General features: G+C 37.0%; 1 protein-coding gene across 2 annotated transcripts in view; it reads right to left on the minus strand.

The window, feature by feature from the left end:
* LOC132934318 (serine-rich adhesin for platelets) overlaps positions 1-14,269 on the minus strand; it is a 29,238-nt gene that overhangs the window by 12,803 nt on the left and 2,166 nt on the right. For both annotated transcript variants that reach the window (XM_061000611.1, XM_061000609.1), the window contains exon 2: positions 11,285-12,625. In XM_061000611.1, coding sequence (XP_060856594.1) covers positions 11,285-12,625 — 1,341 coding nt within the window. The remainder of the gene's footprint in view (positions 1-11,284; positions 12,626-14,269) is intronic.

Consider the following 14,269-nt stretch of genomic DNA (forward strand, 5'->3'; position numbering starts at 1 on the left):
TATTCACTCTACCAGTTTACCGCTGCCACTGGCGACGTTGTAGTAATAATAAATAATAATAACAACAAACGATCCGTTATCAGGATCAGTACCTATTTAAAACAATAATATTTACGGTTTTACTCTCGTGTACCACAACCTCCTTTTTAAAACGCTTTTTTTCTTGCTTTTATACTAAACAATAGTAATTAGATTACATTTTTATATTATTTCGTTAAAATGCTATTCAATTGTACGAAATTTTACAGAAATCTTTAATATTTATATACAAAACAAAACACTTATCATTTTTACTTTCGTATTTATAGAGACTAGATAGTATACTAACTACGTAAATATTATTATATACGTCTATTAAACGATTTTTTTTTTAGTAAATAAATATAGTTTTATTATTACCTTCAGTCCTTGCTTCCGTTTGGCTGACATAATTGCTTTCGTATTAGTAAGATTTAAATAATTATCAGCACGTCTGAGTAGTATGACCGTGGTTTAGTTCATTTTCGAATATTTTTCGTTCGATTAAAAAAGCTTTACTTTATACACAAATAATAATTTACTAACCGAATTAATTTTCTAATAAACTAACGACGAATATAATAACACATTCAGTGAATTAATAGTTTAATTATATTACTAATATTTACTAAGAGTTCGAATTAAACTGTAAAAAGTAATATTTTTAATAAGGTATAGTAAAAATACACATTACGAAAGAAAATCTAACTTTTTAGAAAAACAACCTTTTATTGCATTTCGAAAACGGCATCAAATGCATTTTGTAATACTATGTCCAAATATATTTTTCCGAATAAAATAAATATTGAATCGAATATATTTCAATACGTGAAAATGTAAAACAGAGAGAGAGAGTAAGAGAGAGAGAGAGTGTGAGAGAGCTCGGTGCGTGTCGTTGGCTGGCTGGCTGGCTGCCGACTGACGACTGATGAGGACTGACCGCCTATGTCGCCTTCGCCGTCGCCACCGCCAAAAGCGTTACGTTCACTACGACAATGACGTGGTTTTTGTCGAAAGTGTGTCTATACACTATATACTGTCATTATTATCACTACATTTATATGTTTTATATATATTATTTTTATGTTTTATTTATCAAACGATAAACTTATAAAATATATACATGCTATATTATATAACATAACCAGTACCTACATAGCTACATATAATACCGGACAAATATTTTAGTAGTGGCACGGTGGTAACATAATACGATATTCTCCCCAGTTACAATTAAACACCCTACAAAAAAAAAAAATAAAAAAAACAACTACCTACTGGCTACTATAAACACACATATACGTATATGGCCTATGTATATGAATTATGAAACACTCGGACTACGCTACTAATATAACAACACGGACCGATAAATTGGTATTTAATACTTTAATCTAATCCTGCGCTACAATATTTCCTATGGCGACATATTATTATAGAGCTCCTAACTGACCGATATGTTTTAGAAACACAAATATTATATTCGGTGAAACAAACACACCGTAATATAGTATAGGTACGTCAGAAAACAACAACAAACGAATTCAAATACGATTTTCGTTTAAACTATTTTTGAAATCGAAATTCCTAACAACAGTGATCGAAAAAGTCACTAGATCATAGATTTCATTCTGGGAAGCAGACGAGTGAGGGGAATACGTCGTTCGATTCTGGACTGATGGCGGCTATGTGGGCGAAAAGGGGACTTTGTTCGAATTCCGCACGGCAGGGTGGAAATGCCGATACACTGACGGAATATATACATATATATTGTATATATAGATATATAGATACAGTGACAGAATATATATATATATATATGTGTGTGTGTGTATGTGTGTATGGGATGACGTTATTCGGGAAAACGCGTGGCAACATATATTTTTTTTCTCGCGCATAGTCGTTGTGAATTCGTGATAGCAAAAAATATTCATACATCCAATACAACGTTTATCCTGGCTTTCTATATACCTATATACAACTAAACCCGGAAGAGTATGTTGGTTGTGTACCGTATATAAACGTAAGAATATAAAAAGAAACATTGCGAACGGATGAAATGACGATAAAAAAGAAAAAGGAAACGACAGTGAAAAATGAAATGTATACAATAATAAGAGATACCAATGATAGCAGTGCAGTGGTGTCCATGATGTTCGTGGTATTGCGTGTATGAAGAAAAAAAAGTTTCGTATACATGACAGTGACATGTGTCAAGGGAGTGGAGGGATACGATTTTTGATTACTGTATACTGTACAATTTAATAAACATTCTATGATACAAATTAATACGCAAGCTTTTAGCAGCTATTGCAGCAATTATTTAGGTCGATGCGCGCGGGTGAAAGAGAAATCCGTTTTCGGCGAGTACAATAGAATACCAAGGGCGGAATACATTGGGAGAAATTATGTTAGATTTAAATGCTGGACGTTGGTTTAGGTGCCTAAAATCACACGAATTTAGTGTATTTACATATAATATGAAATATATATATTGTATATAAGAAACGTAGATATTAGTCGATTGTACTGAAGTATTTGCAGTGAATCATAAGTGTGCAATAAACAACAGTGTTAGGAACAGATAACAAAAAAATCATCTAGATAAAGATAAAGATAACAACACTAAATTTTATCTAAGATACAGATAAAAGTTAAACAAATCAAATTCATCTAACAAAAAGATAAAAGTTAAAAATATTTTATCTAGATAATTATCTAGATATTTAAATAACAGATAATTTTAGAAATTATAATTAGAACAACTAATTTAAAAAAATATATATACCGTCGTGTAAGTACACAAAATAATACACACACAAGAAAACCCATGGCTAACGGCCGTTCTTGCCGGGCTGGTGCCACCGGCCACTTTTCGTGTCACGTACTATTATTATCATTATTATTAATTAATAACATTGAAAAGATATTTACGAGTATTGTGTATTTGTGTATACGAAAAAATGTTTATTATTATTGTAAGTCATGTGCAATTAAAATTGGGTTAGAGATTGTTTATAGTCCATAGATTTATAATATAAAACATAAAACCCGAAATATATAAATAGCATCTCATGTATTGCTCGTCAGACTTATCAATTGTCATTAATTTCAGACGCATTGCAAATACGGAAAGAATAGACGGCTGGTTTATCTTTATTTCTCAATGAATAATATTATATTCTATGGAATTTTGTTTGGGACGGCGGTGGTTATAACTGGCCATCTGTTCTATTATTTTAATTATAGTTTAAAAATATTTATAAAATTCTAGGAATTTGACATATTTGTTGCGACAGTAAGATACTAATATAGGCTAATTACATAAATTAATTAGTATATTATATATTATTAACCGAATACAGAATATTAATAAATTACTAGTAAGTAATAAGTACTAAATAGGAATAATTTATAGTATTTTCAGAATAACGTCATATATTTTTAGCCCTGGATGTTATTTTACGTAAAAGTTGTGCCTCCGATAATGAGAATAAAAATAAAACATTTTCGAATAGATCTAGCTAATTTTCTCCAAAAATTTTATCTTGTAAATTTATCTAGATAAGTTAAATTTGTATCCAAAATAAATGTTTAGACAACTTATATTTATTTATCTAGATAAGATAAAAGATAAAAAAATAATTATCTGGATAATTTATCTAGATAAGTCCTAACACTGTTTAAACTGATTAAACAGTGGTCGTGCCCGGTTTTGTCTAATAAGAATTTATTTGCTATTCACATTATATACACATGCAACGTAATGTAGTCTAGATAGTTACTCGAAGGACGACGATAAAGTGGTAGCCGTAGGGGCGAAATAATTTTTAGCAGTGACGGACGAAGTATAGTGTCGTGTGAAAGATTGCAGTGTATACGGTAGCAAACGGCTTTCTAAGGCGGTGGGTGTAAGAGCCTATAGAGGAAAAATAAAACTGCTCTGTTGGTGGCGGAAATGGTAGTAGATTGGTAAAGATGGTGGGGGCGGGGGGTGGAAGAGAACAGTAGAGGCAGTAGCGTTGATGACGTCGGCTGCTGCCGCCGCAGGGTATAGCTTTAGCTGTTGTATAGTAATATTGGGCCGGACGGTAATGGAAGTACGTATAGAACATGAGGAATGGGGTAGGTATATAGTGTAGTAGTGGAAGTGTAGAGGAACGTGGCTAGAGGAGAGGAGTGGTTTTGTGTGTCCCAGGGGCGGTGGCAAGGAGAGGAAACGACTATACGAAGAAGGACTGACAGCTGGTGCTGTTACGGCTGCGACGGTGGTTGCGATGGAAGAGGAAAGGGGAACTTTGTCGGCAACAAGGGTCTACTACTACTACCACTGCTGCAGCTACTGCCGAGAATCGGGGCAATGGGGGTATAGAAAGAGTGAAAGAGAAGGGGGAATGTTCCCAGTTTTGGAGGACGGCGGTATAGTAGGTATCTACCTTCCGCCACCGTCACCTCCACCGTCACCGCTACACCCTCGCATCGTACCACCGACTGACCGGCTGCCCGGCTGGACGACGACAACGACGACAACGACGACGACGACGACGTCGACGACGTATTACCTTTCGCATTCCCTCCGCACACCGTATCAACAGCAAAGATCCTTTTCCGGCCCAGAATACATTTCCCCACAACGTAGTTCCAATTCTATACCTGGTTAATATTATAATTATATTCCACAAAGCGTAATAACGTTTTGGGAAGCGAGCGCGACTTACCGCCGATACGAAGTTACCGGGTGTTGTAATATAGCAGCTGTATAGACATAGCCGGACAGACTCTCGTGCATATATACATAGTATAGTGTACTATGATAATGTCATGAGTGTGTACAACACGCCAACAAATATTATAGTAAAATCATAGTATATGTATATAGTGTTACAAGAGTAACGAAATAGAAGGGTAGGTGCGATTCGCGCAGTAGTATAAAAGGAACGAGAGTGAGTGGCATAGAACTGAGGGGGATGGTTGGCGGTGGGTAGTAAAAAGAAGAAGGAATGCGTGAGTTTATGTGTGTGTATGTGTGCGTGTGGGTGTGTGTGCGCGCGTAAGGATAACGAGTACGAGGCAGGCAGACAAGTTGAGACGCGGGTGTGTAGGGATCGGGGGTGGTCGTCCGTTTTTAGAGCGGCATGCGGTATATACAGCGCGAGTGTGTTCAGCGGTGGAGGGTGTGACAAGGGTATCGACGGTGGCGAGAGGGTTAGTGCGCGGAGTGGTGTAGTAAGTAAGGGTCCCGTTACCCGCACTCCCGCACACGCACACGTCACCCTTGCTGTACGTACCAAAAGACTCGACGACGAGAGTGTGTGTGTGTACGGTGGGTCCCATATATGTGCACCTCTGTATATATATATATATATATATATATGTTATAGAGTATGGCAGCAGTACCCCGCGCGCGCAAACGACCCCGACCACCGCCGCTGTAGCTTTACTATATCCTCTATAAACCCTCCGTCTACCAAACCCCCCGTCACCGACACTACCGCTCCGAGGCACTATATCGGACCCGTTGTACTGTAAGGTCGAAGCAAACGAAAAAAAAATACGTGTCCGGAAACGTATATATAAAAAAAAACGTACGCATATACGAGTCGAGAATGAGAAACGTATAGCAAAAGATAGATGAGAGAGAGAAATGCGCTTTAAACTTGGCGCGTACACATTTATAATAAAAATGGGCCAGTTTACTAACAGGAGGGAACGTATCGTATACATATATATGTGGCAGTGGGATTGGTATGTGGGGTGGGAAAAAGTGTGCAGGACTATAGTGTGATCGTGTATAGTGAAAAACGCCTCTCCCGATACGTGCATATATGGGTATATTGAAGCGCACGTGCTCACCATCATCCCTCCAATAGCCTCCCCCTCCACCCTCCAGCAGCGGCACCGACGACCATTGTTAAGTGAATGTCGAACCGAAAGTGTGTGAATTTGAAATTATCGCTGCCGTTACAAAGACGGTCAAGTATCCTTCGGCTGCCGATGCGTTCACATCCCATATATACGATACACATATATGTGATATGTCGTAGCCACTTCGTGAAATCTATCTTATCACGGAAAGTTGTCCATTTAATTAAATAGAACGCCTTTTTCACACATCATGAAATACGTAAATATTTCACGAAAAAGTCACTTTTTCATGAAATGGTCACGCCAATTTGACATCGTGTAAGTTTTTTTCAGAATATTATGGTTATTCACTTTGTGAAATAAAGCTTTACCATACAAAATTAATCTTATCTTATTATTTATCTATGTCATATTTAATACTATAACATATTTTTTATATAATATATAAATTTCAGTTATATTTATCCATCGCGACGGTGGTTGCGCGAACCTAAGTAAAAAAAGAAGCAAATAGCCACTATAACGTATACCTATTAATAGGAGCCAGAATTGTACCATTGAAAAACCGTAAGTACTAATATGTCCATCGGCTCGCTCTAACGGCTGACCATATAAGGTATCAATCAATCAGAAGTATTGTGGAAAAGGTAAGGGGGGACTCGTAAGCAGATTGGTTTGACGGCTTAAAAGTTACAACCAAAAATGTACAAATTCTTTTAAGTCCGATTTTTGGTATGCGACGAAACTATCGTAAAATATAAAATTGTCCCCCCGATCCACCGCTTATTCGTCCCACTACTCTCGTTGCTGCGGCAACATTCACTCTCAATCACGATATCATATTATTAAAATGTAAAACCACGTATTTCTTGTTGCGTACTCGACTGTAACTACTATAATAAATTTACGTAAGTGTTATTACTTAATAATATTTTATCTTAAAACACGTTATTATTTATTTCCAGTCAAGTAAAAATGACTTACAAATAATAAGGTATGAACACAAAATTAGTGATATCCCATCATAAACACTCCGCCTAACTCCGTGTAAAAAAAAAGGCTCTAAAAGTTGTGGTATCATTTTATAGCTAAGTCTTTCAATTATAGATATAATTTATGTTAAAATAATTTTCTAAATAATTGAACTTAGTTTGGTGATTTAAGTTAAAAAAATTAAGAATAGGTACTATTGAATAATGAGTACATATATAATATAGTCTATACGTACTATATCATTGAAATAATAGTAGTGTATTACTAATCAAGTGTTTTAAAGTCACCAAGCTAAGTTCGATTATTGAGCAGACTATTTCAACATAAATTATATCTATAGTTGAAAGACCTAGCTATAAAATTATATCACAACTTTTAGAGCCGTTTTTTTTATACGGTGTTTGACGGAGTGTTTTTGTTGGGATATAAAGATACGTTAAGTTATACTAATTAAAATTAAATATATAAAAAAAATTAATTCTTATTGAATAGAAGAAAATAATATATAGGTACGTAGACATAGTTAAAAAAAAAAAAAAACAATAAATTATTTAGATAAAATGCTAAAGAAGGGTCTTCCCAATTACACGACGCCGTGCGTCGGACTATAGGATACGAAATAACAATCTCCGCAATACCGGAACACGTACTGATTTTAAATAATTCGTATAATATAGAATCTAGATATCATTAAGTTTCAACTTTTCAAGTCGTTCAATTGTCGATATCAATTATTAAATGATAACGATACTTCTTATAGTCTTATGTAAATATACAAGATCATATCGGGAAATATTTTTCCTAAAACGTTATCTAAACATGGTATTGGCCGGCAAAAATACATTTATAAAAATAATAGAATTTAAAAAAAAATCTATTAATATAATAACAAATTTTCAAATATGTACTTTTCCTAAATACGAAGGAATATTTGTCAACCTTTGTATTTAATTTTCACAAAACAGATGTTAAATCTTGCTTAGAATAATTGACAACCACCCCAAATAAACATGCAAATGCAAGAACTCGTATACTTAGGTATAAACTATAAGTGTATAACTAATTCCTAATTATAATAATAATAGTAATATATGGTTAACATTTTATTTCACAAAGTAAATGACCACACTGTGAAAAAAAATACACGATGTCAAATCGGATTGACCATTTGTAAACTATTTACGTATTTCACAAAGTGTGAAAAAGCCGTTTACACTTTATGAAATGGACAACTTTTCATAAAAAGATCGATTTCACAAACTGACTATGACATATTATTTGTATACACCTATTTGTTACTCGGGTGAAAGACACTCAGGTATAGATAGTGGGTGTGGACGGCAGGTGCAGTGTAGGGAATATATATGTGTGTGTGTTTATGAAAGTGTGTACATCACACCACACCTTAGTAACAGTGGGTGAAAAAAAAACCAATAATAAATAAACACGGACATTTTCCAAAGGGACGGGGGGCACGAGCCACGACCGTAGCTCGTGAACACTATAATACCTACAAATACGACAACGCGTGCGAGCGAATGAGGGGACGACGAACACACATGATCGTTAGTATTCCAGTTTATGTCAATGAGGGCGCCGGTGGTAAGTGAGTGTGAAAAATAGAGGGTCTTATAAAGGTTTCGGCAATTATTTCGTTAAATATACTTTTATACGTCTAAACTAAACTTCAATAAAAATTCAAATTCATGCAAATACACTGAACGCGTTTGTATAAACGTGATTAAAATAGCACACGAGGCCGTGATATTTTTTTTTCTTAATAGACGCGTGTTCAATAATTTCACATTTATAGTATTCAGCGTGGAAATGTACAGTACAAAATCTTACGTAGAAGATTTTTCGGTTACTTAATTTTATTCCGGCGTCTAAATAATAGTACCTATGTAGAACAATTACTGCATATATTATAGGTTAGATACATAGACAAATATTTCGATCCCCGTTTTATTACATGGGTTTCACTGCACAGCTTATTATTATATAGCTATAAACTAACCTATAATATAAGAAAATATTATGTGTATTATATTCGACAAATCGACAACGTATACCATACAATTAACTAAGTACTACGTGTAGTAAACATTGACAACAAATTATTTATGTATTATTATCTTTATGTTCGTGATATATATATATATATATATATATGATTATTTAGTAATTTTTAGAAAGTACAAAAATCATAAATATTATCTAAACGAAATCGCAATTTAATCAGATGTCTTAATAATATTGGAATGGGATATTGGATTTTCGTTTCTTTTGATGTCATTTGAACTTAAAACAGTTGCTACGATTTGGACAATACGAGCAAACAGAACAAAATAAGCCGGTCAGCTGCAGCTGCTGTCAGTACACACAAAGCATATTGATGCTTTAGCGGCGGTGATGGTGAGTTAGGTGTACACATCCGGAAAAGACGGCCGAAATAAGAAAAACGCACTATAGTAGTACCCGAGTGACCGTTGTATGGGGGGGAGTTGTTTACGGAGGCGGTAGCCGGTAGTGGTGGTGGTGCCGGATTAGTTTTCGAAGCTCGTCGACCAAGGTTAGGACTAGGCTGGAAGGATGGGGGAGGTGAAAAGGCCACGTTGCAGTGACGGTGGTGGTGTGTGGGTGAGGAAGGTTTGTGCCCATGTCAAAGTAAACAGCGGAGGAGGAAGTGGTGGCCAATGAGTGGTGGAAGAGTGGTTGAAGGAAGAGAGAGAGGATTGATGGGACCAAACGTGTGTGCCTCCGACTATTACTACACATAGTATTCGGGGGTCGGGATAGATAGGGGAAAGACATACACACACACATCCACACTTTCCCCAGGATGCGTGTGTGTACGTGTATGTATGATGATGAGAGGAAAGTAGTAGAGAGTGAGCCTTGAGTGAGCGAGGTAGAGAGGTTTTGCCTCAGGGGTTTGTGTAGATGGCTGCCACCGAGCAGTGATGGGTATGCGGTCCGTAGAGAGGTGGTGGTAGTGGAGGTGGAGGTGTGTGATGGCTACACGAAGAGACTACACACGCACACAATATATATATATATATATATATATAGGTCGGCGGATAAGGCCTGTGTGGCTGGCAGGCGGTGAGTAGGTGGGTGGATGGGTAGCAGTGCGCAAAAGAGGAGCACACACAAAACCAGGATGGGTGGTGTTACAGTCGACGGGGCTTTTGTCGGCGGCTAGCGGAGAGGAAGGGCACAAACGAAATAAGAGGAACACGGTGGCGTCGATGGAAAGGACTGTGGGGTGGTGGTGGGGTGAGGAGACTAAAACCCCAAAGCGACGCGAGGAGGACTTTGTCGGGTCCGCTGCCGATTTCGTATACGTAGTGAATGGGAAAAGCGGAGGGGAATAACGTGATAGTGGTGTGGGTGGTGATGAGCGGTGAGGGTAGAGAATCCTGATCGTGACCGACTCCGGAGAAGGCGGTGAAGAGAAACGCTCTCGCGCGTTATATATATATATAATACGTGGGTCGACGAGGGGAGGTTTTTGGTGAAACGACTGTGGTGCGTATGGCAGAGGGTAGTAGTGGTGGCGGTAGTAGTACCGAATACCCGCCACCCGCTTGTTAGCCGAGGGTGGTGTACCCCGTAGCACTCCGTAGTCACGCCGCCGTCAAAGTCCCACCGCCACCCTCCTCCATACACGCTCGCTATACTACTACGCACACTACTACCCGCCTTCCCTATCGGTGCCTGCCACCACCCTTGTCGTCTCATACTCGCCACCACCCCTGCCTCTGGTGCTTTTTTCCCTTTTTTTTTCTTCTTCCTTCCGGCCCAAATCCCCAAATCCCTACTACCCCCTGACGCTACCGCCGTCACTATACACACCCTACCACCACCACTGCCGCCGACACACTAATGCGCTCCGGTGCTGCTGCTGCTGCCGTTCTCACCCTCTCCCCCAGTCATCATCAGTCGTAATATCCTCAAAGCTCCATCGGCTCTCGGCAGTGTAGGCGACACGCACACACACGATCGCAACCGGCTCTGCCGCTGCTACGATCGCCCATCGTAATAACAGTGTAGTAGTAGTAGTAGTAGTCGCATTTCCTTTAACCTTACTCGGTCGACCTATCGTCCGTCATCCATCTTCCTCAGTCTTTTCCTTTCCTTTTCTCGGCCTTTCTCTCCCTCCTCCCATTTGCGGCTCACCCTATTACGTTCAAGCGTGCACCACTCTCTCTTTCACGGATATAGTACTGATTTTGCCCAGGCCCAATTCGGTGTTGGTGTCAAAGTAAGCGTACCATAAAATCGCAACGCATTAAAAATAATCACCCAATGAATTATGTTACTCGTCTTATTATTGAATATGGTACAACTAATCAGATTAGGTTTGTATATTATTGTAATTTGTATATATTATATATTGCCTTACTTGGTTTTTGTCCGATTTGTCCACTTCGGTTCCGTCAATTTCAGTGAATCCCCCTGGTATTTCCGGTGTCTCCTCCGGTGGTTCTTCCATCACCATGTTCCTGGATACAGCGTCCTCAGTTTCTTTTTGGCCACTGCCACCAATACAACAGCTTATAGCTGCTACCGTTGTTTTCAACGCTAACGTCACCACAGATGCCGCTTTATCATAATAATCGTCATCGTTGTTGTTATTTTTACGATCACCCATTCCTTCACCCATTCTTCTCTGAATTTTAGCAGGTTTAGGACCATCATCTTCCTCGTTCATCTCTCCACCTCCAACATTTTCTCCCGTCACCACGTTATGTTGTTCGTTCGTAATACTTTCATCAACCTCTTCGTTAACACCACTACCAATGTCACCATTATCACTATCTCGATAACCATTTTTAACTACCACGTAATCACCATCACAATCGCTCACCGTTGTGTCTACATCTTCGTAATGACCTCCACGATAACTTAATGACGATCGGTTCAAACGTTTTGGTCGAACACGTCGGCGCCGTACGCGCTTACGCTTGTAAAAAAAATCATCTGCGACTACGGACGGAGACGACGATTGCGTGGATGAAACTGTTAAAAGTGGTGAAGAGGACAAGTCTAACGGTTGCATATTACTGTTGACGCCACTAAAATCACTACCACCCACACTCACGCTTAATCTGCTACCGTTACTACACACCCCCCATTTTGACCACCAACCACCACTCGATCTACTGACACCACTACAAGATTCCGTACGGGATGACAACGACGACGATGACGATGACAATATCAACGTGCAGCTACTGTTGCTACTATTCTTCAAAGTGCTACTATCCGAGCTTGAGTTACCGGCTGTCGTGGTAGCAGTAGTGAGGGGGACTTCTATGACTTGGCAAGGCTGCTGAACGTTACGTTTCAACGGAACAGTACGTTTACGCTTGTTGCCACCCTTTGTCGCAGCAACCACAGCGATGTGACATTCATTGTCCGTAACATTCTCCTTATCGGCCCCTGTGGCTATTTCAATGACGACAGTTGAGAGTGCACTATCATATTCCGTTTTTACAGCACTACTGCTTTCCTCGTTCTGTTTTACCGGAGTAGAACATGCGAACGTCGATGAAGACCATTGTTCTACCTTAGCGCATTGAAAAAGTTCAGCATTAGTGACGGAAAGGGGAGTCTGTTGTAAACTGTCAACAGACGCGTCGACCGCAGACGCCGACGTAGGGTTATTGGTGCTGCACTGGGGGCATCCCATTAAAAACGCTGTCACCGCCTCCCTGGGTAGAAAAGCATACGTCTCCATGATCTGCAAAAGCACGTGGACTTGAGTAAAAACAAAATAACGCGTAGTCTACTAACATTGTGTATACAAGGAGAGTGGGTGTCATTTCACATATAATTTTATTTTTATTCAAAAAATTCTATGATATAATTTTTTTTTAGAAAAAGCTTAAAAATATAATATTGTTGTTCATATTTATAAAATAATTTAGTTTTTTCACTATAATAGTATAATATATACTTCACGTATTATAATAATACATAGCAGGCTATTATAGCAACAATATACGAATTTATAAAGTACAATACTTAGGTACTATATATACTCTAACTATATAATCATTATACAAGACTCGAGACGTTAACGAATTTTTAACTCGTTAAGTTAATATAAGAAAAAGTTAAAAGTTAAAAGTTAGTGTACCTTTATAGAACAATTTCATAACTTCGTTAAAAATTAACGCGATCAAAATATCAATTTAATAAAACGTAAAATTTAATAGTATAATTTAAATCTAAAGTAACATACATACAAAATATATTAATTTTGATATTTTTTCAAGCTTGGTTTTATGTGCCTAACTTTTCCCCCATACATCAAAGAAGGAGATAAAGTTAAAATGTGAGTTAAAACGACTAGTCATTGTTTAACTTAATAAACAAGTAATGTAAAAATGTTTTAGTTATAAATGTATTTGTATAAATACAACTAATACAAGAGATACTATTATAATATTATATTATAGATACTTCGATATTTTAATATTTGATCTATACCTATAGGTATTCATAGAGATAGGTACTTTAAATTTAACACATATTATGACATATATATATCTATGCATTCATAATATTAAACTATTAAATATATCCACTGACAGATTTAATGATTTATAAAAGAACGATGTTTATTAAAAAGTCATACAAACGATAATTCATTCTAATCATTTACATTTTTTTTTATAAACTGCAAAAATATGCATCTTACTTAAATATTTTTATTACATAGCAAATACTCAATGTGAATTTTCTTGGTTATATTTACAATATTTATTCATTGGTAAATATAAAATAAAAATGAATAAACAGAGACACACATTGATGTTTTATATTCTGGTTTGCCACCGATGATGGTTTAAATGAGAACTGATTAATATTATACGAATACGAATACGTATAATAGTATACAAAATTGTATGTTTATCGGCCTATAATAATAATAATATTATTACCTGTACCAAGTATTATATTTAATTTGAATGATTCCTACAGGCGAGAGAATGTTACAATTCAATATTAGATCGGGAATTCTGGACGATTATCGAATTTTAAGATCCATTCAGTGAGAAAAAGTTTCATTCTGCTGATATTCAAGGTAAAAGATTCAATATACAAAGCAGAAAAGATTGCGTAATCTAGAGGTTGTCGGGAAGAAAGATTAAATAGTCCACTCTTTGTACCTACGTATATAATCTTACATACTCTAAATAATATTAAATTTTAATACTGACTATCTACAAAGAGAATGACGCCCTATACTGACATGTATATGTAGAGCTTGATCTGGCAATGATTATACATTATGCTACTTTAGAAAGTTCTAATAAAAAATTAAAAAGTAACGAGTTACCCATACATAACTTAGTTAATATTGAATTAACGTTTTAAC

Source organism: Metopolophium dirhodum, chromosome 1, assembly GCF_019925205.1.
Source record: "Metopolophium dirhodum isolate CAU chromosome 1, ASM1992520v1, whole genome shotgun sequence".
NCBI classification, from domain to species: Eukaryota; Metazoa; Arthropoda; class Insecta; order Hemiptera; family Aphididae; genus Metopolophium; species Metopolophium dirhodum.